We start from the raw sequence: 27,015 nt of genomic DNA on the forward strand, positions 1-27,015 counted from the left end.
TAAAATATCAATAAGGGCTGCTCAGAGTGGTCATATTATAAGGTATTGTGGACATGAAAGCCACAGTGAAGCATGAACCATCATGGTTTACAGAGACCACTCTATCTGGCCCCCTTTCTTCAGGAGTCAAAATGAAAAAATTATTTATTAATGAGTTTGACATATAAAATGATAACCGCTATAAATTTTGCCTCTAGGCACTAGAAGAACGTTGAAAACATTCAATAAGCACAGAACACCCAACAATTATAAAAGGAGTCAGCATCACATAAATCATAATTATTCTGATACAATGAACCAAAAATGCAATTTAAACTGATAATGTATCATTTAATTATATTTTGATGTAAAGTAACATTTGTCTAAATGACCTAGGAAAACATGTCTCTTTGGAAGACTATTATTATGAAGGATGGAAGTAGAAATCCCTCTCTCTCTCTGTCTGTCTCTCTCTCTTGTGTGGGGTATGTGTGTGTGTGTGTCTGATGTCTGAAACACTGGGCAGTTTCAGTCTTTTAGTGTTTTCTTTCACTGCTTGAAGCAAATTCATGCTCTGAACATGTGTGGGTCTTATGATGGGCGCTGAATGAGAGGACCCTGCTAGGTAACTGTGGCTGTTTAGTTTTGGATTTTTATTTTTGTTAACTCAGTTTTCTAAATCTCATATGTGTCTGTGTGTGTGTGTACATGTGTGATGACATGACAATGCTGTTGAATTTGCCCACAGCATGTGCACCCTTAAAAGATAACTTTGGGGGCTGTTTTTTTTTCCAACTCAGGTTGTCAGGCTTGGGGGGCGAGCGGTCCTGCTGGCCCTGAATTTTCATGAGACTCCTTGACTCATCAGTTATCAATGACTAAGAGATTCAGAGGAGGAAACTCCTAAGTCAGCAGCAGTTCAATGAAGCTAAGCTGCCCTTCATCCCGAAGGGGACACACAGCAAACACCCAGTCCAGCACATCTCAAACAGACAAGGAAACCACCAGTAAGGTCTTCTTTTCAGTCCTCCACAAAGACTTAGCCATTTCCCACTCAAATTAGCAGCTTTAAAGGGTCCAGAATATTTGGGAAATCCTTGATATATGTATTTATATGATATATGTAATTGTTAGCTGAAGAGTCAGAGGACTGAATGTCCTTTAAGAAATCTGCTTTATTCATGTGTTGATTTAATTTGGAAAATTTTCACATGGACACAATTATTTTCGCAAAGTCCTAAGTGAAGAATGCTTTGATACAAATATTCTGAATGCAGCTTCTTAATGAGATAATCCATGAATCCCGCTGTCTCTCAGGGGGAAAAAATAAGCAAACAAACAACCTGCACTCAAGTATGAAACAATCCATAATTTAAGACAAATGTCTCCTAAACTGTCCACAAAGGTTAGCAATGCAACTGGTTCCATGATGGTATTGAGTTTTCCACAGACCTTGTTAACATGAAGACGGATGGCAATGGGTCACATGGCTTCCATGTATATACAGTATGAGGATCATCTCCTATAGCTTCAGCTCACTGTTTATAGTCAATGAAACTCAAAAAGCGCCAGGGATAGCTGTTAAAATTCCTTACTTGGAGGTGGTCCCGGCGTCATACCCAATGTATCTCTTTTATAATAGTTACAGATGTCACACATGTTTTAGGGGTCCTTAATGATTTCCTGCTCTAATGCGTGGTGTGAATTAAACGGAATATGGACAATATTTGCTCTTCTAGGGGAAGGGAGAAAAAGCAACAAAGAAACCTAATCAGGTCTAAAACCCAGCTTATCCTGCTTTGGACAAAGAAAACAGAAAGAGTCTGGGGAAGATAAACTAATTTCCACCAGTTTCTGCCTACCACATATACACTAACTCAATTTAGATTGATTTGATAACGTCTACAGACTACCACAACACAAGGCTGCTCTATACATTTAGATGATTCTTTTTCTTCCAAAGAAGAGCATGAGATGAAATGTTCTTTAAGCCCCCTTTAGTTTTATTTCAGTCCTCTTTTTATTTCTTACTTCAAAGCAAGTAAGACAAGATTTTTGACATCTTTCCAAAATTTAGCACAGCAGGATATCAGTAGAAACAATCTTGTTTATAAAGAATAATACAGATTTAAGCAAAAAAAAAAAATGGTGGTGTTTTAAGAGAACATGTTCTGATTTCCTGGGAAAATGCTTATATTGGAAGGGAATGAAAAAGTAGCTTATTTTATACTTACTTTTTTAAATGGATGGCTTTTGTTTATAAATATACTTCTTATTCAGCTCTGGGACCCTAGGCAGGTGAGTGGAACAACAGAAGCAGCAACATAATAATCCATAAAGTATTTTCTATTACTTTCCTTATAAAGTAATAGATACTTTAATTTGCATTAAAGTCGTGGACAGAGTTTAAGGCATTTAAAAATATATCTCAAAGTTTTAATGAGACTTGGGAAATTCAGTACACTTCTCTGAAATTGATGTCTGCAAGTAATATACACTATAAACTAAGCATTCCAAAAGGGAAATCTAATCTAACTGACTTGATGCTACTTTTCAAAAGCCTGCCCCATCACTGTTACTAAATAGAAGTAGAATAACTCAATTTAAAAATATGGCCAAAGCAAATGACATGAATGACTCAATACTAATTATAAGATACTATTTTCCTTCTTACTATGTCCAGTTCTTGCCATGCTCAGCACAGCTCCAGGTACTGGCCTGAATGGAATGGTGAAAGAATGAACACCCAGAAGCTGGAATCCAGCAGACTGGGCTCGCTTAAGCAGAAGCTGCAGCACCCCAGAAGCTCTGTGTGTTTCTTATGTACAGTTTAATAGGGAGATGGAGTTACTGAATACAGCAATAGAAGCAGGGGAGATGATCGCATACACAGCTGTACAAGGAGGAGAGTGTGGCTAACCTTGGCAGTAGCAGCCTCTGTAGGGAAGAAGCCTTCAGGCCCTGGTGCACATTTTCTGCACGCAATGTCAGCATGTGGACTCAGACCCAGGGAAAGCTTTGCCATCCCCCTGAACCTCACCCAAGGCTTTGCCACGCTCACGGGGCTGAAGCACTGGCATCCTTGACATGGCCATGCTGATGTCGACAATATATATTTACTCAGTAATTCATTCCCTCTCCTCAAAACCTCCTACTTGTTTTTATAAAACATGACATAATATTTAAACCTTAAACAATCTTAGCTAAATTATATTATGATTATAATCTGTTGACATGAAATAGATTGATTTCTTCCTATATATTAATTAGTGTCCTGAATCATTTAGGTTATTAAATCCAAGTACACACTTGATAATAATGTAAGCATTTTTTAATGTAGATCCTTATATTATTTTATACTAATGAGTTTTTAGGGTTACAAATATAATTTTTAAGCTATGTAATTTCTTCATAACACGATTAATTAATTAAAGCTAAAAGAAAAAGAAACATGAACCAAGTCATAACTTACATTTAAAAGAAATAAAGATAAAAATATGGTTGGTTTATATAATTAAAAACACTTTGCTTTATATTAATAATATACACTAATATACATAGTGTTCACTCTATGCTAGAGAATAAACTGTTGCTTACTTTCTTTATTAAAAAATATAAATATCTAGCATATTTGTAGCAAGATGTCTGTTTATATGTAGGGGAAATAAGCTATAAAAACGAGAAGGTGTACAGACAAGCTTGGCTTAACAATGTAATAAACATAACAGCCAACCCAAAAACCAAAGGAGATCATAGAGCAGTTTTTGGAACTCAAGCTGAACCCTAACAGAAGTGGTTGGGAGGTGCCTATGAAGGTTTGGAAGGACCACCAGGAGAAGACAGAAGAAGTGGCCATGATCGCTGTACTCAGCTGAACAGGTAAAATTATATTTAAAGCACCCAAGAAAACATACTGAAAAAAAAGCATCAAGAATAAAAAGAAAGTACATCTCAACTGCCACAGGATGGGGATGAGGCTTCTGTCAACAAAGGTGTCCCAGATAATACAAACAATTCCCTCAAAGCTTTAGAAAAGAATAGATGGCCACCTGAAATTCTATGCCAAATTAGGCTGTTGTCTAGGAATTAAGGAAAATTAAAGCCATCTTCAGAAATTCAAACATTTTCGTTTTATGTATTTTTCTAGAAATAGCTATGAGTATAATTCCCACATAAGAAAGCAAGCTTATGCAAAATGACAAATACAGAAATTGTTCAAACTAGCTGCTGAACATAATTAACCAATGAGCTAAAAGGTTAATGGCTTTTTTACTTAAACACACACACACACACACACACACACACACACACACACACACACACAACCCAAAACTTAAATTAGAGACAAGTGTGAGAGTTCTAAGAAGAAAGTAGGGTATCACGTGACATAGGATGAACTAACACTTTCTCCAAAGGGTGAGTGTGAGAGTTGTTTCGTCCATGAGGGAGAAACAAGATGCTTTGAGCCCGCCAGTGTAGTCTACATAGATGCTGTGTGTGCTGAGGTGGTCTGCAAAGTCAATCTTTCTTGAACCTAGATTCTTTGATGTCTGCCAAAACTTGGGATGCTCCCTGCTGCTGATGCCAGGGACCTACTCGCTCCTTTAGAGGCTAGTGTCTCTCTTTTGGAGTGAGGACTCTGGTTCTAGCCAGCATATTTTTTAGCCAGGCGCCCACTTGAATGAGAAAAGAATACAACATATATCAGAAACAGTAGACGTATCTGCAGTAGTAGCTGTCCGTGAGTTTGAGATTTTGAGTGTAAGGAAGAAACTTCCAATGGGTTCTGTATATAAGAAGCTAGAAGATGGAAACTCATGTTTCCTCTATTTAGAGAGAGAAATAAACATAGAAGTTAATAACCTACAAAAGTAGGAAGGAGGGTACCAATATAATGAGTGTCATTGAAAACAAATTGTAAAATCTAATCATATACACAAATCTTCATTAAGATTGATTGAGAAGGGAAAACTAAAAACAGATGTACCAATTAGCCATATGGAGGACCTGGGGGAGAACAGAGCCACAATAAAGAAGAGGATATTTTAATAATGTAAGGGTATACTCATCAATTAAAACATTTGATATAGACTGAACATTTTAAAAAATGGGAACATATCAAATTATATCTAGTCAAAACAACCAGTTTTCATATGTCCATCTCCTTCCCATAAACAAACAACGGAAACACACACACACAGTTCCAGACAGCATAGGTGTGTTTACAGAGCAGGCAATCCTAGAGTGAAGATGGACAGTTTCAGAGAGTAGAAGAAACACAGACGGCTTATTGTCTGATTCTGTGTTTATCTCTAACCTGTAAGACAAGGTTTTTAATGTTAAATACAAACAAGGACAATTTGAGAAACAGAGCTTGTTCAAAGTGCAGAGAGTGTCTATAGAGGGCCCAAACATAAGCGAGACATCTAGATCATATATCCTGCCTCAAGGCTCCTCCCCTCCTCCCATTGCTCCTCCTCTACCCTTCTTCTTCCTCCTCTTCTCTTCTTCCTCTTCCCCTCCCCCTTCTACACCTTCTCCTCATCTTCCTCCTCCTCCTCCTCCCTCTCCTCCTCCTCCTCTTCTTGTTTTCCCATTTGGATGTATGAGCTCATCTTGTAGGTGAGGGTGGCCTCCAGCTCAAAACTCTCCTGCCTCAGCTTCTGGAGTACCAGTATTGGAACTACTGTGTATTTTGGCTGTGTGTTGCTTTTGTCTTGATCCCACTCTCTTTTCTTTTTCTTCCTGGTACGTCCTGAATTTGTGAACTATATTTTACTTACTGGACATTGCCTGAAGCCCGTTTAAACCCTTCTCTTGTATTTTTGCCACTTAAAGAGGTAACAAACTAAGGTTGCTCCCAGGAGCCTGTAAACTCAGCATCTGAGGCCCAAGTAGTCAAAGTCTGTCCAGGCATCCTGGTGAGACTGTGTCAAAATAAACACGTAGAGAGAAAGATGTGAAAAATAGTTCAGTGGCAGATCACTTACCTAGCATGCAGGGTGCCCTGGGTTCAATATATACCATATATATGGACAGTACCATATATATGGACACTCTAAGAGAGAGAGGAATAAAAACTGAAAAGAAAGCCAAGTGGGGGTGGTGCACAGCTTTAATCCCAGCACCAGGGAGGCAGAGGCAGGTGCATCTCTACGTGTTAGGGTACAGCCTGGTTACAGAGCTAGTTCTAGGATAGCAAAGGCCACACAGAGAAACCCTGTTTAGGAAAACAAACAAAACTGAAAATAAGATATTTGAATGGGATGATTTGGAACTAGAAGGAACACTTAAGAGTAAAAGGTAAGTAGGGGCGCATTGTAGACAGAATAAAGCTCACTGATGGTTCTCAGTGTGCTGGCCCCATCTGAAATCCTGCCAGTTACACAGGAACACACTCATCCGAGCTACAGCCTCCCTACCTCAGAGGTGCAGAAACTCCCTCTGCCTGGTAATGAAATAACCTCTCCAAGGCCACGTGCTTCCATTTCTCAGCTTAGATGAGAAAGCAGTTCCCTCATGTGTGGACTAAAAGGGACGTGGCTGCTGCCGTCGATCACACTGTATTAACTCAGGGAGAAATAACCAGAGTTGCCTGTAGGGGAGACTTTGGCTCTTCTCTGACTCCTCAGTTAGCACAGCCTTTCAGGAGGGTTGGAATATGGTAAGCTTTCTTGGAAAAACCAAAGCACTTTAACACTTGTACCAGAAAAAAAAAAAATCTCTTCATGCTTGATATTAACCATACTACAAAATGTTGGGACTCTTGCCAGACTGTGAAAGGGCTGTTTGTTCTGCTCCACGCAATCAGATTAGGATTAGCGCCTTGGGGTGAATGAGGGCAGACTGACAAGCGCAGAATCTGCATGGCGGGGCAGTGGGACTTTTTCTCAGCCTACGTTTGGACCGTGGCAGTAGCTGCATAGAGGTGAACTCTTCCAAACCCAAGGGAGCGAGTGTCCTGGAATACTGCTAACGCATCCTGATACAGATTCCTTTTCCTGGGGCCATGGTTTGTTCCCTTTATGTTGCTGAGAGCTCGTCCACCCCCACAATGTGGCTGAGGATGAACATGATGCTTTGAGTGGGAACAAAAAGAGATACGTGTTTGTGGTTTAAGTCATATATCATGTCAAGACGTCTTTAATGTCGGGAAAGTTATCATATTGACAAAAACATCATTAGTGTTTCGTCGCTTCCATTTAAAACAGAATTTTCATGTCCTCTTTGTATTTATTTGGAGGGGTTGGGTTTGGCGTTTGATTTTTACAGTTGTGTAATTTCACACAAAATAATCCTGATAACTTCTTGTTCACAACTCCAGGGCTATTTATTAATTTGTTAAATATATCGTAGCCTTTTCTCACTCTATCAGCAGCACTTTTGAATGTACATGAAGATGCTACTTCTGGGGTTATGGATAAACCAACAGAGAAGTAATTGGGCCTGCCCTGTTTCCAAGCAGCTTGTTCACCGTTGGGCTCAGTCACTCTTTATAACTTGATTTTGCATCATGCTCTTATGTCTTGGAAATTTCCCACGGGGAGAGCTTGTTTCAAGATGTAGATTTTTTGGACCCTGTTCTTAAAAAGTGTGATTGAACAGACTGGGTTACAGCTCAGACTTATGTTCTCTTACGTTCCCTTTGCTTTATGGGCAGAGGTCTTTCCATGGCTCTTTGAAAAACAATAATTTCACGATTCTGCTCTGTCCGGAAGAACATAATTATGCCTCACATCCTCGTGGCCAAGAATTTGCTTACTGATTCTCCATGCTCATCAAATGCTCTGCCTTTCTTGAAGGTAATAGCTATATTTTCATCTCAAAGCTCCCTTCACCGGCCCATCACCAAACTCTTCTCTGAATTTGTAACAGCCGTCCATGGCGATTGCTGAGGATTGCTGCCTGACTCTGGTCCTAGGTACGGGTATGTGGCAATGGCTTCCCAGTCTTACCCAGTCTGGGCACTGTTGTTCATCCACCTGACTCACATGCCAGGCGTGTGCAGGTGACTTCCTCCCCCTCCCCTTGCTATAGTCAAACCTGAGCCAGTAAGACAAACGGTACCAAAAACGAAAGCAAAACAAACATGAGCTGCCCTTGGTGGATGAGAAAAACCAGAGCCATTAGCATTTATTTGTTGGCTTGTACTGGGGAAACTGGTCTGTAGGTGAACATGATAAAATCTGAAAGAATGAGGCAGTGGCAAATACCCAAGTCTCTAAGTCTACTTCCATCTTTCATTTCCTATAAAGGAGATGCTCTGGGCTGGATTACATGAACCACTTAAAAAATGCCTCCAATATTATTTTAATTATAGTTTTGTATCTTGAAAAATAAGAGTTCTTCAAATGTTACTGGCTACGGTGTGTTCTCTGTGGCTTGAGGTCCACAGGGCTTGCTTGCAATGCCTTACCTCCGATGTCCTTCCTACCCGCAGCACAAGTTTCTGCCTCATTTCTATTGACCGAAATTGTTCTTAAAAGGTTATCACTATTGAGTTGTATTCCATGGTGTAAATGTACCACAAGTTCTGTATCCATTCCTCAACTGAGGGACATCTGGGTTGTTTTCAGTGCCTGGCTATTATAGATAAAGCTGCCATGAACATGGTTGAACAAATGTCCTTACTGTGTACTTGAGCATCATTTGGATATATGCCTAAGAGTGGTATAGCTGGATTTGGAGGTACTACTCAGCAATTAAAAACAAAGAAATGATGAAATTTTCAGGCAAATGGTGGGATCTAGAAATGATAATTTTGAGTGAGGTACCCCAGAAGCAGAAAGACACACATGGTAAATACTCACTTATAAGTGGATATTAGACATATAATATAGGATAATCATATTAAAATCTGTATACTTAAAGAAGCTAATCAAGAAGAAGGACCCTGGTAAGATGCTCAATCTTCATTCAGAAAGGCAAATAAGATGAACCTCAGAAGAGGGAGAAAACAGGGAACAGGACAGGAGCTTATCACAGAGGGCCTCTGAATGACTCTACCCAGCAGGGTATCAAAACATATGCTGAGATTCATAACAAAACTTTTTGCAGAGTGCAAGGTATCTTATGAAAGAAGGGGAAGATAGAAAGACCTGGAGGGAAACAGGAGCTCCACAGGGAGAACAACAGAACCAAAATTCCTGGCACAGGGGTCTTTCTGAGTCTAATACTCCAAACAAGGACCATGCATGGAGATAACCTAGAACCCCTGCACAGAGGTAACCCATGGCAGCTCAGTGTCCAATAGGTTCCCCAATAATAGGAACAGGGACTGTCTTTGACATGAACTCATGGGCTGGCACCTTGATCACCTCCACCTGAGGGGGGGAGCAGCCTTACCAATCCACAGAGTAAGACAAAGAAGCCAGTCCTGGTGAGACCTGAGCAACTGGGGTCATATGGAAGGAGAGGAGGACCTACCCATCATTGGACTGGGGAAGGGGCATAGGAGAAGAAGAGGGAGGGAGGGTGGGATTGGGAGGAAATGGGGGAGGGGCTGCAGCTGGGATACAAGGTGAATAAACTGTAATTAAGAAAAATAAAATAAAACATTTAAAAACAGGTTATCAAGACTTTAAGACTTGGAGAGCACCTTTGTCTACAATTTGATCTGTAGGTCAAATGGTAGAACACTCATCACTATCTATCAAGGGAATGCAGATCAACGGTATACTCCATAATATCCCGGTAGGCATGGCTACCACTGAGAAAACAAATAATGACAATTCTGCACATGCTACAAGCCAGCAAATTTATCAAGATATTAAGTCTTTGTGGACAAAAAGCAGTTAAAAAAAAAAACCTTCCTGAACCAAAGAGAGAAACTAAGATAAGAAGGTCTGATGAAAACCATGCCAAAATGCCTATCTTGAAACATTCAGTGTCTTGCCAAAAGAACTTCCCTCTGCCACGAAGTTTAAGTCAGAATCCACCTCAGGCACTACACAGTTGAGACCTGACCCCACACTCATGGGGCACAGGCCGTCTCATCTGGAAGATGAAGGCAAGTATAACACTATAATCTATGTTAGTTTGCAGAAGGAGCCTTCACAGCGAGGCAGCATGTTGCACCACAATGATGAAAAAAAAATCATGTAACGAAAGAGTAACTGATGGAGCATGGCTTGAAAATTTTCCATGACATTTTCAAATAAACAGTTCGGCCAATGATACAAGTTGGTTAAAATACAAATTAATGAGTGCAACACAAATAATATTGAGCGATTGATGAGGCAACCAAGGAATAAGTGTTAGGAGTACATTTCATGACTTGAAAAATAATTTACTAGAAAGCAAAATAAAGTGAAGCTATAAATGTCAGGAAGACTAAATTCTGAAAAAAAAATGCATATCTATATTATATGTATCTGCTTCAGTTTTCCCAATTATTGCAAGTTAACAGAATTGTGGCTAGAAGGATGTACTTTTTTCTCTCTACTTTTTCTCAGAGCTGGAATAAATTATTCATATTTTATGGCAAAAACAATCTGGAAAGGAGAGAGGAAAAGGGGTGAACTCTTATACATTGTGATGGTGATATAAATTAGTATCTACTATAAATCTATATGGATGTTTATTCAAAAATTAAAAATAGATCTATTGTATATTTCAGTTATATGACTGCTGGGAATATACCTGACACATCACAGAGGTATTGGCCAATCCATCTTTATCATGGTATTATTGAGACTAGCCAACATATGGAATCAGTCCAGAGGTCAGTCAATAGATGAACAGAAACAGAAATGGACATTATATGAATAATGGAGTTTTATTTGGACATATAAAAATGAAATTATGTCATCTGTATTAAAATGAGTGGAAATGGAGATCATCAAAATGCCAATTTGCAATGCCACCCTAGGCCAATTTCAGAAAGACTAATATTTCATGTTCTCTCTCAGTGGGGATTCTGGTCTCCATATCATATAGGAGTACCTGGGTAGAGGAACAGTTTCCACAGTGCCTGTATAAGTGTGGATCCAGGGAGGGTAATAAATATGAGCAACATATGAGAGGTACAGGAGTAAATGCACCCCAATGAAACCCAATATTTTGTATTCCAATTAAAACCAAAGACACAAAAGCCAGACCAAAGGCCACTTATACATCCTATTAGAAACCCTTCATTTCTCATTTCAATAATGACTTTAAAGGTTTTTTTTTTTTTTCTACAAAACCATCCTCACATTAGAATCTGGCAAATTATTTTTTTTTCCATTCCTTCTTTGTGTTGATCAATTGGTGTTTTGTTTCTCCATCATTCATTCATGCATTCAGTCAGGCATCACTTATTAAATACTTGCCTTACACTAAGTGCTGGGCTACGGAGGTGATAAAAATATCCTCTAGGCTCAGCACACTTCCACACAAACACACACAAAGATGTGGTCTCACTACTCTCAACATGCACAATAGGAAGTAAGTGTGAACTAGCTGGCTCCCGCTGTGAGCGCTGCAGAGCCCAACTGAAGCAGGGGACTACTGCTATTCTCTGACTCACACTGGACCTACTTCTTTCTGATACTTGGTGCCACATGAAATGCTGATGTCCCTCTAAGGACGTATTTCATCATGATTTCAACAAACATAACACATATTTCTTTAAAAGAATTCCCCACAACACTTGTCTTAGTGAATGTCAAAGAGATAGGAAGGAGAAAGACTTCAGCCTTGCCTTTGCAGAGGGGAAGGTACCACTACCACAGACAAACCTGCAGGCTGTTCCTGGTGGAGTAGGAGGCACAGCTCAGGGTTGTCCAGAAGGACGAGGACTTGTGGAGAGCTGTGGAATTTGATGGACTGTGGGTTAGGACCAGTAGAAATCATGCTATTGCTAAATAATCCTTCTGCTCAGTTTCCTTCTAGCTTTTCCTCTTAAAATGTTTACAACAAGAGAATCGTTCCACATCAAGAAAGACAAATCAGGCTGCATTCCCCGATGAAGCTCCAATAATGCCATGAGGCCTAGACTTCAGACAGCTATCTTTCATCTTCAGTGATTAGAACTTCTAAGGTCCTTAGAAACAAAGACACTGAACATACATTCAGTGGTGGACTTTGGAATCAATATTTTTTTTCCTAGATATGTGCTATTCCTTGCTTAACTAAAAACAAATCTTGCTTAAGTAAAACCAAATCTTATGAAATTCAGCTTTAAGAGGGGATAACTCCCTAATTACCTCTATTGTTTATTTTATCCTAGAATCACCTCCTTCATATATATTAGTATCCAACAAACACATGCCGTGCATCCTAACAGTTTTACAAATAATACTTCATTTGTTTCCTAAGCCAGTGCGCTGATGTAACTGTAATTATAACTTGCAGTTTGCGGATCAGAAAAGTAAAACTAAAACAAGGGGGAGAACCAGGAAGATCAGTGTGCTGGAAGTGCTGGGACTCCATTTGTAGTGGGTCCTCACACTGAACGTGCCTGCTCTTAACCATGCTAATTTGCTGCTTCTCTCAGTGTGTCTACTCCGGCCCTCCAGCATCTTACGGAGTACTAATTCTATGGAACACGGGTTCATCTGAGTTTGGAGAATCCATCTCCATGCTAAATCCCAGTGTCATTGTTTATATTATTTGCATCCCAACTACCTCTTCTAATGAATTTGTTTCCTTTTTATTTTCCTGGGATGGTACCCTGTTCCCAGAAAAAAAAGGGTGGGGGAGAGGGTAGCTCTTTTCCTCTTTGTGTAGAATGCATGAGTAGAATGCAATCTCGGAGAGAAAAAGCTAGTGATGATGTTGTATGTGCAGCTCTGTGTGGCAAAGTTCCAACTGCAAACGTCCCTTGTGGCTTCCCAATCACAATGCTTCTCCTCTCAGAAAGATGCTTTATTTTTTCATTCCTAGACTCAAACCAGACATGGGTTCTCCCTCTGTACGTGACCCTAGTGATATTGTCATTATCACTGGATTTCTTAATCCTGGATTCACATCCATGATGCAATTTAAGAAGCTAAAAATAAAAGCTGTGGCTAGCTCCAGTTTTTGTAGGCATGCATATTAATTTAAATAATTTCCCTTTAATTATATTTAACACACATTAGAAATTTAGTAATTATAAAAGACCTTTAATTATCAACATTCATTATTATCACTATTATTAACATATATTAAACACCCACAGTCTGTTAAATGCTGCACTCAAGATAAAAGGCATTAACCTCATAATTCCACTGTGACCAAGATGGAAGACAATCTTCTCCTTCCAGATAGAGTACAAAATTATACTTGCTTTGCCTGACAATGAGCCAGTGGATGAGTCAGGGAGCAAACCTACTTGTCTTAACCACAAGACAATTCCATAAACACAGAATGGCTATAAAACTGGTACTTAAAGCACATCTGAGTCTTTTTTCCACAAATGTGTTTAACGTCTGTATCACATGCTTTTGTGGTGTTTAGATCTTTTTAGGGGTATCCAAACTGTGTAAACAGTCAAGTCATTTGATACTAGCTCTACAATACAAGCTCTGGCCTCAGCTAGAACAATACCATTTTTGGTAGAAAAATGAAGTGTAACTGTAGAATAATGAAAATACAGTTTTTTTTAAAGGGCTGATAACTGGCTTTGACGGCAGCTTCGAATGAAGATTTCCCAAAGCATCTGAACAAAGGGTGCATCATGGGGAGGAAAATGGTAGTTCCAGGGTGATATCTGATCTAGCTATTAAATCCATCTCCCCCAAGACTGGGGGATGGTAATACATGGCCACTTGTTGGCAGGTAGTTTTGTAAAAACCTGCAGCTCAGATGAACACAATCTGAAGGCAGATCCTATTGTTGGTGTTACCCAAGGCAAATGTGTTAACTTGTCTCGGCCTGAGGTGCTTCATCTGTAAAATTAAGGCAACAGAACCAAACTGGAATATTAGATTGAGGGATACAAACACTCCCAACTTATTAAAGTTCCCCTTAGATGTATTTTTTTTTAAATTTTGGCATTGTAAAAGAGAAAATTATTTAACAGAAACCTTTGAACTCCGTTCCTGTGGACACAGGGGTGGCTGTTTCCTGGACAAGGGTGTTGAGCTTTAGCTCTATCTGCCGCACACCTGGAGGGAAACAGCTGGCACTCTCTGTTCCAGTGTCTTGTAAGCATTTTGTGGAATCCAACAAAATACATGAAATACTGAACAGTTTGTTATTGAATTAGTGGTATGTAGCTTCAACAATGGGCTAATGTAAATCTCTGAGCATGTTTAAGGTAGCCTGGACTAAACTGAGGTTCAGTATATTGAGTGTATTTTACCTGCCAATACCTTCAATTTGTCAGGGATTGATTGAATTGTAATACCATTTTATATCAAGGAGAACCTGTATATAATAGTCTCCACACCTGTCATCAATTTGGAATTAAGTAAGGGAAACACTTCCCCAGAAGACCTTGGGATGGTAATACATGATGGTTACTCATTGGCAGAAGTAGAATGCACGTCAATGCAACTAAAGTGGAATTTAAATAGTTTCATCCTCAAAATATATTTTACCCCTTCTGTAAAACTTTTCTAAGTACCATTCAGACAATAGTTGGGCAAAGGCACGGAGAAGTGTGTACAGAAAATTGAGGGTGGCACACATGGAATTCCTCATGTACTTTGCTAGAGTTAATGCTTAGTAGAAAGCCTGAGGTTAGACTACAAAAAGCTATATCAAGAACCTTGAAGTAAACTGTTGCATACAAAGTCATCTTCACGAAGGCTGCCAAGGTTCATGTGTGGGGAAGGATGTCCTTTTAATTGACATACACTAATTCTATATGGGGTAGCACACAATGTTGATACATATGTATAAATGGTATTGTTCATACAGAGTAGGTATGTTTTCTCAACATTTACTTCGTGTTTATAGTAAAACACTCACAATATTTACTTCCAGACCTCAGGAAATATTTAATGAAATCACCATTATCTTTAGTCATCCCATTATAGAAGAGAACATCAGAACTTCACACTCCAGTGTAACTATAACTTACTATCTTTTGAGCAACATTTCCTCAGCTCTACCTCCATCCTCTCCCCTGCCCTAGCTTTTTGGTAACCTACTACTCCTAACTATCTCAGACTCCTGATACTAGTGAGTCTGGTAGTACTTGGCTTCTATTATGTAACTTAATGACTTAACCCCTATCTGTGTTGTCACAAATGAGAGGATTTCACTGTTTTGTGCTCGCAGAGCTTTTGATTGTTCATAGACAGCCGCAGTTTCTTTGTCCATTCACTGGACAGGAATCTAGGATGTTGGTTTTGGCAATACTGGGAATTAAACCTTGTGTCCCGTATATGCTGGACAAGTGTACTAGTAACGATCTATAACCCTAGAGCACAGTCTGGTTTTGTCTGTCTGTCTGTCTGTCTTCCTGTCTGTCCTTCAGTACCAAAGAGTGAACCTGCTGCTTTGTGCAGCTTAGTGCTCTCACTAAGCTGTATCCTCAGCTTGGTCTCTGTCTCACTGCGCGGTTTAGGAAAGGCTTGAAGTTGTGGTATTGCTGCTTTAGACTCTAGGGCATCTGGCTTTAACACCAGAAGGCCTGGATAAAAATAGGTCAAAGACCCAAATGAATGAGGTTATACCATAATGCCGTTAGATGATAAATGCTGAAGAGAATCTCTTTAGAAGTATTAGAAAATGATTTCTCCAATATTAAAAACATAAAAAAAACAAAAGAAAAAAGTAAAACCTGAATTTCAAGACAATTACATGTTTCTTCCTTAAAATACAATCAATAAAGTGAAAAGGGAGAAAATAGTTGTAAATCACATACTAGATAATGAATTAATATTCAGAATCTATAAGGCACACTTAAACCTCAACAATAAAAATGAACAATACAACTTAAACTCCAATGAAAGACTTATAAAGACTAAAGATATGTAAATGACCATTGAGCATTTCAGCAGATGTTTAACATCATTAATCATGAGGGAAGTGCAAATAAAAAATCATGATACTATCTTACTCATTAGGATGGCTACTTACAAAACAATTTAGAAAGCAAAATGGTCTGTCTGAGGAAAATAGTTCCTTTAAAAAGTGAAAATTAGAATAATTATGTTATATAAAAAGAATAATAACAAGAATGAACAGAATAATCATGTGATCCAGAAATTCTACTTCTGTTTAAAGGAGAAAGGATGAAAAATGGGGCCTTGTATTTGCATTAAGTGTGTGGAAAAGTGTGAATGTATATAAGTTGCTTCTTAAATTTTCATGTGAGACTTTGTTTCAGCCTGGGGAGGGCAGGTGTGTGTTATCATATTCCTGCTATAAACAACGACTTAGATATGATACACACATGTCCATAGCAGCACTATACCAATGGCAAAATTAGAAATGATCTAATTTTCATCAACAAAATCTTCCAAATACAGTATTTATGAACAATGGGATACTACTGAGCTACAAACAGGAAAGCTGTGCAGACATGTGGTACCGGATGCGTGTAGCTTGAGGACAACATGCTTAATTAACTAAATCAGCTAGTCACACAGAGACAATCACTACACATTCCACTTCCACGAGCTTCCAAGGGTCTCAAAATTAGAAAGGGAAAGGGCCAAATTGTGGTTGTCAGGGGATAGTTGAGACCAGGAGTTGTGTAATGGCTCCAGAATTCAGTTTTGTAAAATGAAGAACTTTAGAGGTAGTGATGACAGAGGCCCAGGTCTGAACGTACTTAAAGCACTGACACGGAGGCTTAAGATGTTTAAGGTGACAAAAACTACATGCAGCTTTCCATGACCTCAGAAGGAAAAACATTTTCATAGAAGGTCATAAGAAATGTAATAGACATTTTGGAGGACTCTGAAAAGTTGGTTTTAAAGCAAAAGATGATGTGGTGTGTGGTGGTGTGTGTGTGTGTGTACGTCTGTGTATGTATGCTCACCCTATTAAAGATAAATAATAGTTTTATTCATGAATAAATAAGCTGTGTCTTACTGACTGAGCACCTCTTATCTGATAATCCAAGTGGAAAAACCTACACCTCAATTTCCATGATTAGGCTACAACAAAGAAGCAGATTATTAAAAACATTATGTACAATTGCCCCAGGCTGTGTATCTAATGCACTTAGAAAACAAACAAATTTAATACTTAGTATTAGGCCTACTCCTTAAGATAGTATATGTGAAAATATCTCAAAATCCAGAATTATTCCAAATCCCAAACATTTGGGGTATGGGATCCCTCTAAAATTACACAGCCTCTACCAATGCTCACATTTGGAGACAACTCAAATACAGTTTTGACTGAGCTAATGAGTAATCTCCCAACGAGGGCTCTCAAGATGGGGTGTCACAATCTAAACAGTATTAGCTGCTTCCGTGCCTGCTTCCTTTCCTTTGGATCTTTGTTAGGATGGAGCTGAAACCAAGCACATTTTATCTGTATGTTAACATAGAGAAGGCTGGTTTGATGGGAGTGACTGAAATTAAAGGCAGAGGAAACACAGACAGGGGTCTCTGCGATACGTTAAGTCTGTTCTGACTTCAGATGGATTGGCTGCTGTTTCCTTCCCACGGCAATAACCCTTTATGATTTCTTGCTGCAACAAATACCGCTCATCCATTCTTACTTTAAAAGTAGGGAGATCTGTCTGAAGAGAAGGCTCAAAAAAAAAAAATCATGCAAAAACTTGTGATCTGGAGAAAGAAAGAAAAAAAAAAAGCTTAACTGTCAGAAGGTCCTCCATTACCTCACAAGAGTCCCTTCAAAACTAACTCACTCCAGATGTCCTCATGATCATCTAATCAGACATCAAAAGCTCCACTGTGACAAGCCACACACTGCTTATGAGGATGTTACACGTTTCCACAAGTGTAAAACACACACAGTAGCGACTTTTAAAATGTGATTCATCTACATCAGAATTCTACTTTATGGCACAGGGCTATTAGGAAAGGGCCCCCTCCTGAGAGAGAAAAGTCTTGTTTAATGTCTGTGCGATGTCATTCCATGACTAACTGTGCTTTGAAAGTAGAAGCCAGAATGAAACACACACTTCAGAAGGGTGTATGTTTCGAGAGAAAAAAAATCCTCATCTGAAGAGATCTCTACGACTATAACCACGCTCAAGGAAAAAAGAGAAAGTTCTGTTCCTTTCAGAACCTGGGATCCTGCTGCTTCTAAAAAAAGAGAGAGAGAACTTTCATTACCCTTTCAGTCTTATGCCACGGATAATTACTAATTGTTTGAAGCACAGAAGGTCCTCATGGAAGAGAACAACAACAACAACAGAAACCCCACAGTTCTCAACCTTGACTGTAACCTTAGACAAACCTGGCTGCTTGGCTTTAATCTTGAGATTTTAATGGTAGCCATCTTGTTGAATGCATGTATGTGTGTTTAGCATTTTGTGAGACTGCCTCTGTATAGGTATCAGGTTTTTAATTTAAATGTTCATCTCTATTATTTACTTGGCAAGGACACACAGATTACAAGTGTCTTAGATGGAAAAGGTCATTAATGTACTATGAACATAAATGAAGTTCAGGCCTTTAGAATGAAATTTAAAGTTGAATTCATTCTCACCAAAGTTAACAACTCACACCTGAGACATAGAAGCCATTAGATCGGGGGTTTAAATTAATAATGACAATTGGAATTTATGCAGTTTTCCTGTTTATTTTAATTTTTAAGCTTTTTTAGTTACACACTCTTTTGGAAAGAATCATTCACAATTTAAACAGTTCTTTCAAGGTTACAGTGTTCATCGTTCAGAATATAAGATCTTGATATTCAGAAAAAGCTATACCTCGAATTAAACTTCAAATAACACTGTCCAATTGGATCTGACCAGAGCACTACAGTGATATTTTTGCCACATTTTGTTTTGCCCCAAAACACATTGTAAATGTTTTTCATACTCTCATTAACCCACATACCAGAAGTATTTCTATTTTCTTCTATATCAGTCAAAACTAGAAAGACCTGTTAAGATGGACTGGAAGAATATTGGAAAAAACATCTTTAGCTGCAGTGGTATAAGAAACACAAAATTTAAATCTGAAGTATTTTTGAATTCTTTGATCACAGCTATTAGAACAGTGTAACGTTATGATTGATGAGGTTACCAAGTTTATATGAAGAATTCAAAATTTGGTTGACAAAAAAAATAAAGTCCAAATAACGGAACCTACTGCCTTGGTATTAATTTCTATTATGATTTTCTTCATGTCTTACTTATGTTTACTTCATATAATCTTAGCCTCTGTAACAATTATAAGAATGGCTTGTTTCCCCTATAACTTCTACTAATTCTCTGAGCCAACCCATTGCTAAAATTCTAAAGTGAGATGTCTGAGAATCCAAACTGCTGACTTCAGCCACCAGCCCACATTAAAATATACAGAGGAGACTCTGCTTAGACATTTCTTTCTCTTTGACAGCACAAAGTAACAAGTAACAGGTTGTCCTGAAGCAGAAAACCCTCAACTGCAACTATTCCTGGTAGAGAACACTGTGTTAAACAGGGACTTTCATAATCTAATCCATCCACACATATGTATGTGTGCATACACACACAGATATGCACACATACATAATACACGATAAAGTGCTAAAGCTGGTTTCATCTTCCTCATGTCAGAAATAAAGTACATTTATGACATTTATGATGGTGTATCACGTGCCAGGCGCTATGCCTGGGGACTTGAACACAAATAAGAAAATACCAGCTCTTGCCACGGAGGAGCTTGCAGGCTTGGCAATTGGCAGACATGTCAACTGGTAGTTACACTGCAGGAAAATAAGAGCTAACAAAGATACCAAACATGGCGGCTCCTTTCGGGGTTTGAGGAAACTGAGCAGAGTACAGGGAAAGAACAGGTTAAAATGTAGAATCCTGCACTCCGATATATGCTCAGCATGGATAGGGCTGTTGAATTGGGATTTGCTCTTCTTACCCAGGTTCCAAGTCTCCTGAGCAGAGGAGTAATGTCTTGGGCTTTCCTGATGGCATGCAGCACAAGGTTGGATATGTAAAGGATCGGTCAGTGTATTTTGATATGAAAGAAAAACACATTCAGTTTACATTGTGCTTAGACTCAACTAAACAAACAAACAAAAAAAGAAACAGTGAGCTTTTTTTCATTTCTGAAAAATACTCCGAATAGTGAGCTTTCCTTTTGTTTTTCACTTCTAATGGAGAGCCAAGGTAAGTGATGCAGAAGCATGGGCCTGAACAGAGGTCACATTTCCCAGGGTCCCTGGCTTGTCATAGTGCAGACATTCAGCTAATCCATTTTTAAAAATCAATCTCTGTAAAATGCAGTAAAAAAAAAAAAAAAAAAAAAACCCAAAAACTGCTACAGAATAAAGCAGGCTCCTCACTCTTCCCTACCTGAACCTTAGTCTCTGAGCACAATGTTTTAGAAATTAAGCTGCCTAAACTTGCCAAACTTAGTAAACACTGGGCTTCATGAAATACTGGTTGGCAGCTTTATCTTTTAAAACAAAGCCATATGAAAACCATCGCTGCAATGTGTCTTCAAGCTCTGGTCTTATCAACACACAGCGTGAACAGCTGGGGTTACAAACACCAGGATTATTATTATTAAATCACTGTGTCAGGGAAATAAAAAAGAAAGAATGAAAGAAAAGCCTTTTGTAGGATTCGGTATCTCTAAATAATACAATTCTAGGTTACATGTTATTTCTCCTCCCTTTCGCTGAACAGCATCCAACGCTCCTGGCTGCAATACAATAGATATCACCTTCCCTCAGAGACCCCGCAGCGGTCATCTGTCTTGAGCTTCTATAGCTATGTAGCTGTAATGTCTAATGGAGAGAAAATAAGATTTGTTCACCCAGATGGTTTACTAAATCTCCAGTTGTATTTTGACATAAACTCATATTTTCGTTACGTGTAGACTTAGAACAATCACTGAGAGGCCGATCATGGTTAGCTGGTTAGGCTGTGTGGCCGTCAGTGCACAACAAAACGCCTTCTGATTTTTAACCCAGGAGACAAGCGATCAAACTTTTAACTGTAATATCTCAGTGATTTTTGTCCATGGATTTGAGAAAGTTTAACGTGGGGGAGACATGGATGAAATGTGACATGCTTGGAAAGAGGTATTTCCTACATTTCTCCATCCTGGAGATCTCTCTCCTCAAGTACCATGTACAGTATCTTTGCTAATGAAATACCCACATCTCAAAAGACTGGTTGGATTTCTACCCATCCTCCAATAGAACATTCCTGACAACTGGAAGTGGTATCCTCTGTAGCCAACCTGTGTTCCTCTCCCCCAGTCTTAACTGTAGAGCACTGAATAATTATGCTGCTTTTGAATAAACAGATATGTGTTTGAGGAGCAAAACTAAAAAAAAAATCATCCTAAAATCCTGAGTTTATGTCTGTGTTTTAGGGAGGAAAGACTATAATATGACAAAATAACCTCATTGATGTACTGGACCTCTGCAGGTAGGGGGTGTACTCTCTACGTCTTAACCGGCGTCAGCCCATGGAATCAAGTTATTGGTTCCCCGTAATCTTTAACCCTCAAAAATGGGGCTTCCAATCTTAATCTTTTGTTCTCCTTCTAAATTCCAGAGAGTGATGAGTCCCATGCCCGCCCCATCCCAAAACAGATACACACCCCATCTCAGAGACATATTATACTCCTGAAACCCATCATTGCCTTCTGCTCCAACCACCACCCGGACTCAGGGCTTCATTTTACAAATGAAATATAATAATACACATTGAATTCTAAAGGCCAGACATGAATACACACACACACACACACACACACACACACACACACACACACACACTTGTGGTAATAGAAAACAAGTGAGCAACCAGTTTACAGCATGGTCCTTTACACTCAAAAAAACCACCACAGTACTGCACATTCCAGGAATGTAGTTTTTAATTTACTTGCCCTGCAGGATCCATGTGCCTTAAGGATTAAATGCAAGATATAAACAGTCATTAAAACACAAACACCTATATTAGTTAACCGGATATTAAGGGGAAAATATCACATGTGTTTAGAGTTCCATTTGCACGTTCAGGAACATCAATTTCAAGGGCTGGGTTTTATGGCATGCCCTTAAGCCAAAGGAGAACACCAGGTTGCAATCAAGGGAAGGAAGGTAAGGCTTCTTATAAGAAAACTCTCCCTACAATATCCTGTCCCTGGGGTTCTCTTTCTTTAGTTCAAAACCATCAGGAGAATGATGCCTGCTACTATCTTGGAAGATGAATAGCTGCTGCTGCTTGGACATTAATAGCTATACTATCCTGGTATAAAGAGGAGGCAGAGAAACAAATTTCCATGCTGTTTATCTGATGGTACTTTAAGTTACAAATAGTGAAATTCGGTGGGTTTTCAGCACAAAGAATTTGAAGCTTGCAGCAAATCCAAATTTTCTAACTCGCCTCTGTTTTGTACACCCTGCATGCCTGTGAGTGTACATCTGAAATAACCAATTTGTAATAATTCAACCAGGCAGAAAGGCACAACTTTTCTAATTTTTCGAAAGTGCACGTCTCTGGGCATCAGTGAAGCACACTCTAGATGCGGTAAGCCTAATGAATGACAGCTAAAAATAACAAGTCATCGGCTGTGGTCTTAAAGCCGCTACTTCAACACAGTCAAAGTGTCAAGTGGTCATTCTCTAGATCCTTATGCTGTGGGCTTTGAGCAACTTTCCGTTCCTGGGAATAACAGAATATAACCCACTTGGGGTCCTGATGTCTGTGAATTACTTACGTGAAGGAGAACACTGTTCAGGAAATGGAAATTCCAATTGTTTTCCCCCACTGGCTATCAGAAGGAGAAGGAATGGAACATGGCTCTTTAAAACAATTGCTTTTCACATTGCTTGCTGCAAGTGATGCTTCCAGTAGACTTGTGGTATCCAAGTCATGGAAAAGAGCCCGAGGCACCCACCAATCTACCCTTCCTGACTCCTATCATCATTGCCGTGAAGAAGCAACTGTGTGCTCTCAGGTATGACGTGTTGTGCTGGTTTTTCCAGGCTTCCCTGGAGAGCCACTCCCTCATCCCTGAGCAAACACTGATAGTGACTACACGGATTCCTACAGGACCCCATGGTTTTTATCTGTACCTGGATCTCTATAGACTCAGTGAGTACACTGCCCTGTTCCACAGAAAGGATGACACGGGTATACTCTGATACTCAAGAGATGCCTTGGGGCTCAGAGACCTTCCTCCTAGGCTCTCAAATCATTTCATTAATTCACACCTGATTTTACTTCTGTCTAGAGGAACACTACCCAACATAAATGCAATAAGAACCATAGATATAATTTATGCTTTTCTGTTAACTCCATTTAGAAAAATTAAAATAATTTAATAATAGAGTTTATTCAACCCAAGATAGCAAATGTATTTGAGCACAGATTGAACAAAAAAATATTTAACTAGAATCTTGACACAAACAATATTATTCTTCTAAGTAAAAATGGACACCCCCTTAAGAATCTTTACTCAGTAACTCTGTCTACAGTTCTTACGGCAGGGCAGTTAAAATATTTCTCTGTTGAGTTAGGTAGACTAAATAAATATTATAAAAAAATAAAGTGTTTTGAGAGGTGGGTAGTGGCTAACAGAATGGCTGGGTTAGGTTAATTATTAATTAAAGCCAGTTCATTGCTCAAAAAGTTGAAGAATTTCCCCCTAGGTTTATATATATCTTTCATGTCTAAATCCAAAGCACACACACTGAGGGCTTTCCTTGTAGTTGGCTCTGGATGAAGAAAAGCATGGCATAACGTGTGTTCCTGGGGTGGAAGGAATCACACAATCCCCAGAGATGACTGCAGCACCAGAGCAAGAGAAGCTTGTGTGCTTCCGTCCTGTGCCAAGGCAGGGGCCACATCCTTCAGGCCCCAGACTCCTTGCGTCACCAGGCACACAACCACAAGGAGGAAGAAAGGAAATATGTGTTTTCCTTTCTCCAGCTGATGTGCTGCTACTTAAGCTATACAACCTGCGTAAAGGCAAGCTACAAGCATTTTGAGTGGCAGTTTTGTTTCTTTCTTTTTTTTTTTTTTTTTTTCCAGAAATTAGAATACACCTCTCTGCTCGTAATGGAATATCACCCAAATACACACACTGCCTCAGAATTCCCTGAGGTCCTATTTGGATAAAGCTATTAGGAAGATGGGAGCCCTAATTTTCACTAAAAGAAACCAATATTTATGTTATTTCAGCTGTTCTAAGCACTGAGCCTATGTGATACAAACAGAAATATATGTGGGAGGATTTTTCTGCATGCAAAAGTGATAACACATTAATCAGACAGACTCATTCTAGGACATATAGATATCATAAAATATGCATTAAATCTTACTTATTCTTCTTTATGTTAATTTTCTAATACTTCTATCATTCCCTTTTCCCAATTCAATATATTTAGACTTAACCTGGTCTCCGTCACTGCATATCTAAGATGAAATGAAGACAAACAAACAAAAAACTCCACAAAATACTGAACACTGTCTTTCTCTGTATTCATCAATAAAGTAAATCAGATCTACCCAATTTTTATTAATATTCTATTAAATATATGTCCATAAAGAGCAACATTTAAAAAGATTTTATTTTTATTTTTTAATTTTGTGCTTACATGTGTTGACACAAGAGTTGAATGACTACAGAGGCCAAAAGAGGGAAGTGAATTCCCAGGAACTGGAGTTTCCAATGAAAGTCCTCTGAAAGGAAAGTAGGTGCTCTTCAACACCAATGCCTAAACTTGAGCTGAACAAGGAATACACCAAGAGACATGGCCACAGTTTATGAAGAAAGACCATGAGGTCTCAGCCCTAGACAGAGGCAACTAAAGAATGCTGAAAGCAATGGAAATAGTCTTCCCTAGAATACAACAATTGGCTATCCAATACCAAATGGTCAGCTCTGAAAACATATACATACATATTAGCAACATTATACCGACCGCACAGGCTATATTTAGAAATATGTATGTATACATATAGGTATGTATGTATATACATATATGCATGTATGTATATTTATGTATATGCATGTAACAACAATTAATTATTTTAAGAGGTAACCATGAATTTGAAGAGGTGTATGGCAGGTTTGGAGGGAGAAAAATAGAAGGGGGAAAAGAATGCAATTAAAATATAAAAAACAAAAGAAATCATAAAAAGTACATATTTAAAAGAGAAGATGCTTCTAAACACTGAGCCATCTCTCCAGCACCCAGAGGACAGAGCTTTGAATAGGATAATGAGATAAAATTACATCTAAATGTAATGCTTTAAATGCACTACTTTAGGGGGAAAAAGTCCAAAAATTGGGAAAATACCAATCAACTGTTAAATTTTCACTAATGCAGCACAGCAGCTCCTACTCTATAATCTTTGGCATTGGTTCCTGAAAACAAAATCACAGCAAATCGCGAGAATTGTCTTAGCTCATCTGTCACCTTAATAGACATTTTTTATAAAATGCCCTGAATGGTGAGAATCGTAATGACACAGGGATAGGCTGTTAGGAGAGTTTAAAACACGGTTACATTATTGAGGGATGTTCTTTGCGAGGATGGTCATTAACCAACGTGTTAACTTGCAAGCTATTTGAAGGGATGGACCACCATTATAGTTCTTCAATGTGAACGAGAATATAAAGAATAGGACCCACACTCAATGGATGGAGAATATCTTCCCCGTTCCTCGGAATTGCGAACTTAAACTCATCATTTATAAATATAGATAATACGAACATGTTGTCTCGGAAGTATTTTTTTCTTATGTAGTTTTTTTTTTTTTCTTTTCCTTTTCAGTGCTGAATTCTAGAAACCCAATGCTGGCCTCGTATACTCATGGTTTTGTGGGCTCAGACTGTCTTAGTATCCACTCGCTCTACCTTACACAGCTCTGTGCTAAGACTGACGAGGCAACAGTCTACCCTCTGACATTTTGAGGCAGGATTACCGCAGGCTTGCAGCAAAGTCATGTAGCTGGCTGGAAACGGAGCCTTCAGAGCCCTGACGGCGTGGTTCAGTTCCTGGGTCTCCCGCATCCTTGAACAAACAGCTCTGTATGTCCTGAATCTCCCTCTGACTCACATTTTCTCAGGAGACTGGAGATTTAAAAACTTGTCCTTTCTTCCACGAAGAAGTTTAAAGGTGGGTTTGCACAGGGTTGGACGCACAATCGATGTTATGTGAGCAATGGCTGATCACTCAAACTATACCCTACTACTAGACCGTGCTACCTATTTTTATAATCACGACTTTGTATTTTATCAAAAGGCCTGTATCTAATTCCCAGCTCTTTGGAGTTGATGGGCAAGGCCCTTTGATCCCTCACAGCACCGTGAATGGTGAGATACCTACCGGAACAACAGGTTTCAAGCTCAGGGTACTCGGGCTTGCGGCGCTTGGCTGGGCATCGGCATGAGGCCCTGGTGCTGGGTCACTGCTTCTCCTCACCAGCAGCGGAGTGCCTGCAGGACAAAATAAGAGGTGAGAGGTCGAAGGAACCCCACAGGGAAGAAAATAAATGGCACAATGTGCTTTAATTAAAAAGGTTTATAACGGGCTTTCATGTTTCACCGTTCCGTTTCTAAGGATGCTTGTTAATGAATCCACCCAGTGGTCTTTGGGCATCTCCGGATAGGACAGCAAGCATGCGCTCAGTCTTTCTACCCTCATTGTTCCCTACCTGCATTTTAAAACAACCATGGCATTTAACGGATGTGTTAGGATGTGAGATTGCACGGTGGGCAATCGAAGAGATTTCCTAAGAAGCACATGGAGTTTTAAAGAATGATTATGCACAAGACTAATGAAGAAGTTCAATCATTCAATGTAATTTGCTATTCAGTAGACCTACAAGCATATCTATTATTACCATTTGATGCTTTCCAAACCTTTTGAACAATGATTCACACTGAAAGATTATGTGCTGAGATGCACTGAGGTTCTAGCATTAATGTCTATTTAAGCATACAAGGAGATTGCTTCCATTCTGTTCTTTTTCCCTTAAAGTAGACAAAACTGATAGAGAAA

The 27,015-nt window shown here is 39.0% G+C and overlaps 1 protein-coding gene across 1 annotated transcript in view; it reads right to left on the bottom strand.

The window, feature by feature from the left end:
• The window catches only part of Pard3b (par-3 family cell polarity regulator beta), a 517,239-nt gene extending 490,626 nt beyond the window's left edge, over window positions 1-26,613 (bottom strand). Inside the window, exons 1-2 of the mRNA XM_055616796.1 lie at window positions 26,547-26,613; window positions 26,341-26,450 (exon numbers count right to left, since the gene is read on the bottom strand). Of these exons, the coding sequence (XP_055472771.1) occupies window positions 26,341-26,450; window positions 26,547-26,613 (177 nt within the window). The remainder of the gene's footprint in view (window positions 1-26,340; window positions 26,451-26,546) is intronic.
• Window positions 26,614-27,015: the final 402 nt, after the last annotated feature.

The sequence above is a fragment of the Psammomys obesus genome, unplaced genomic scaffold (genome assembly GCF_907164565.1).
Source record: "Psammomys obesus unplaced genomic scaffold, mPsaObe1.curated_primary_1811, whole genome shotgun sequence".
Lineage (NCBI taxonomy): Eukaryota > Metazoa > Chordata > Mammalia > Rodentia > Muridae > Psammomys > Psammomys obesus.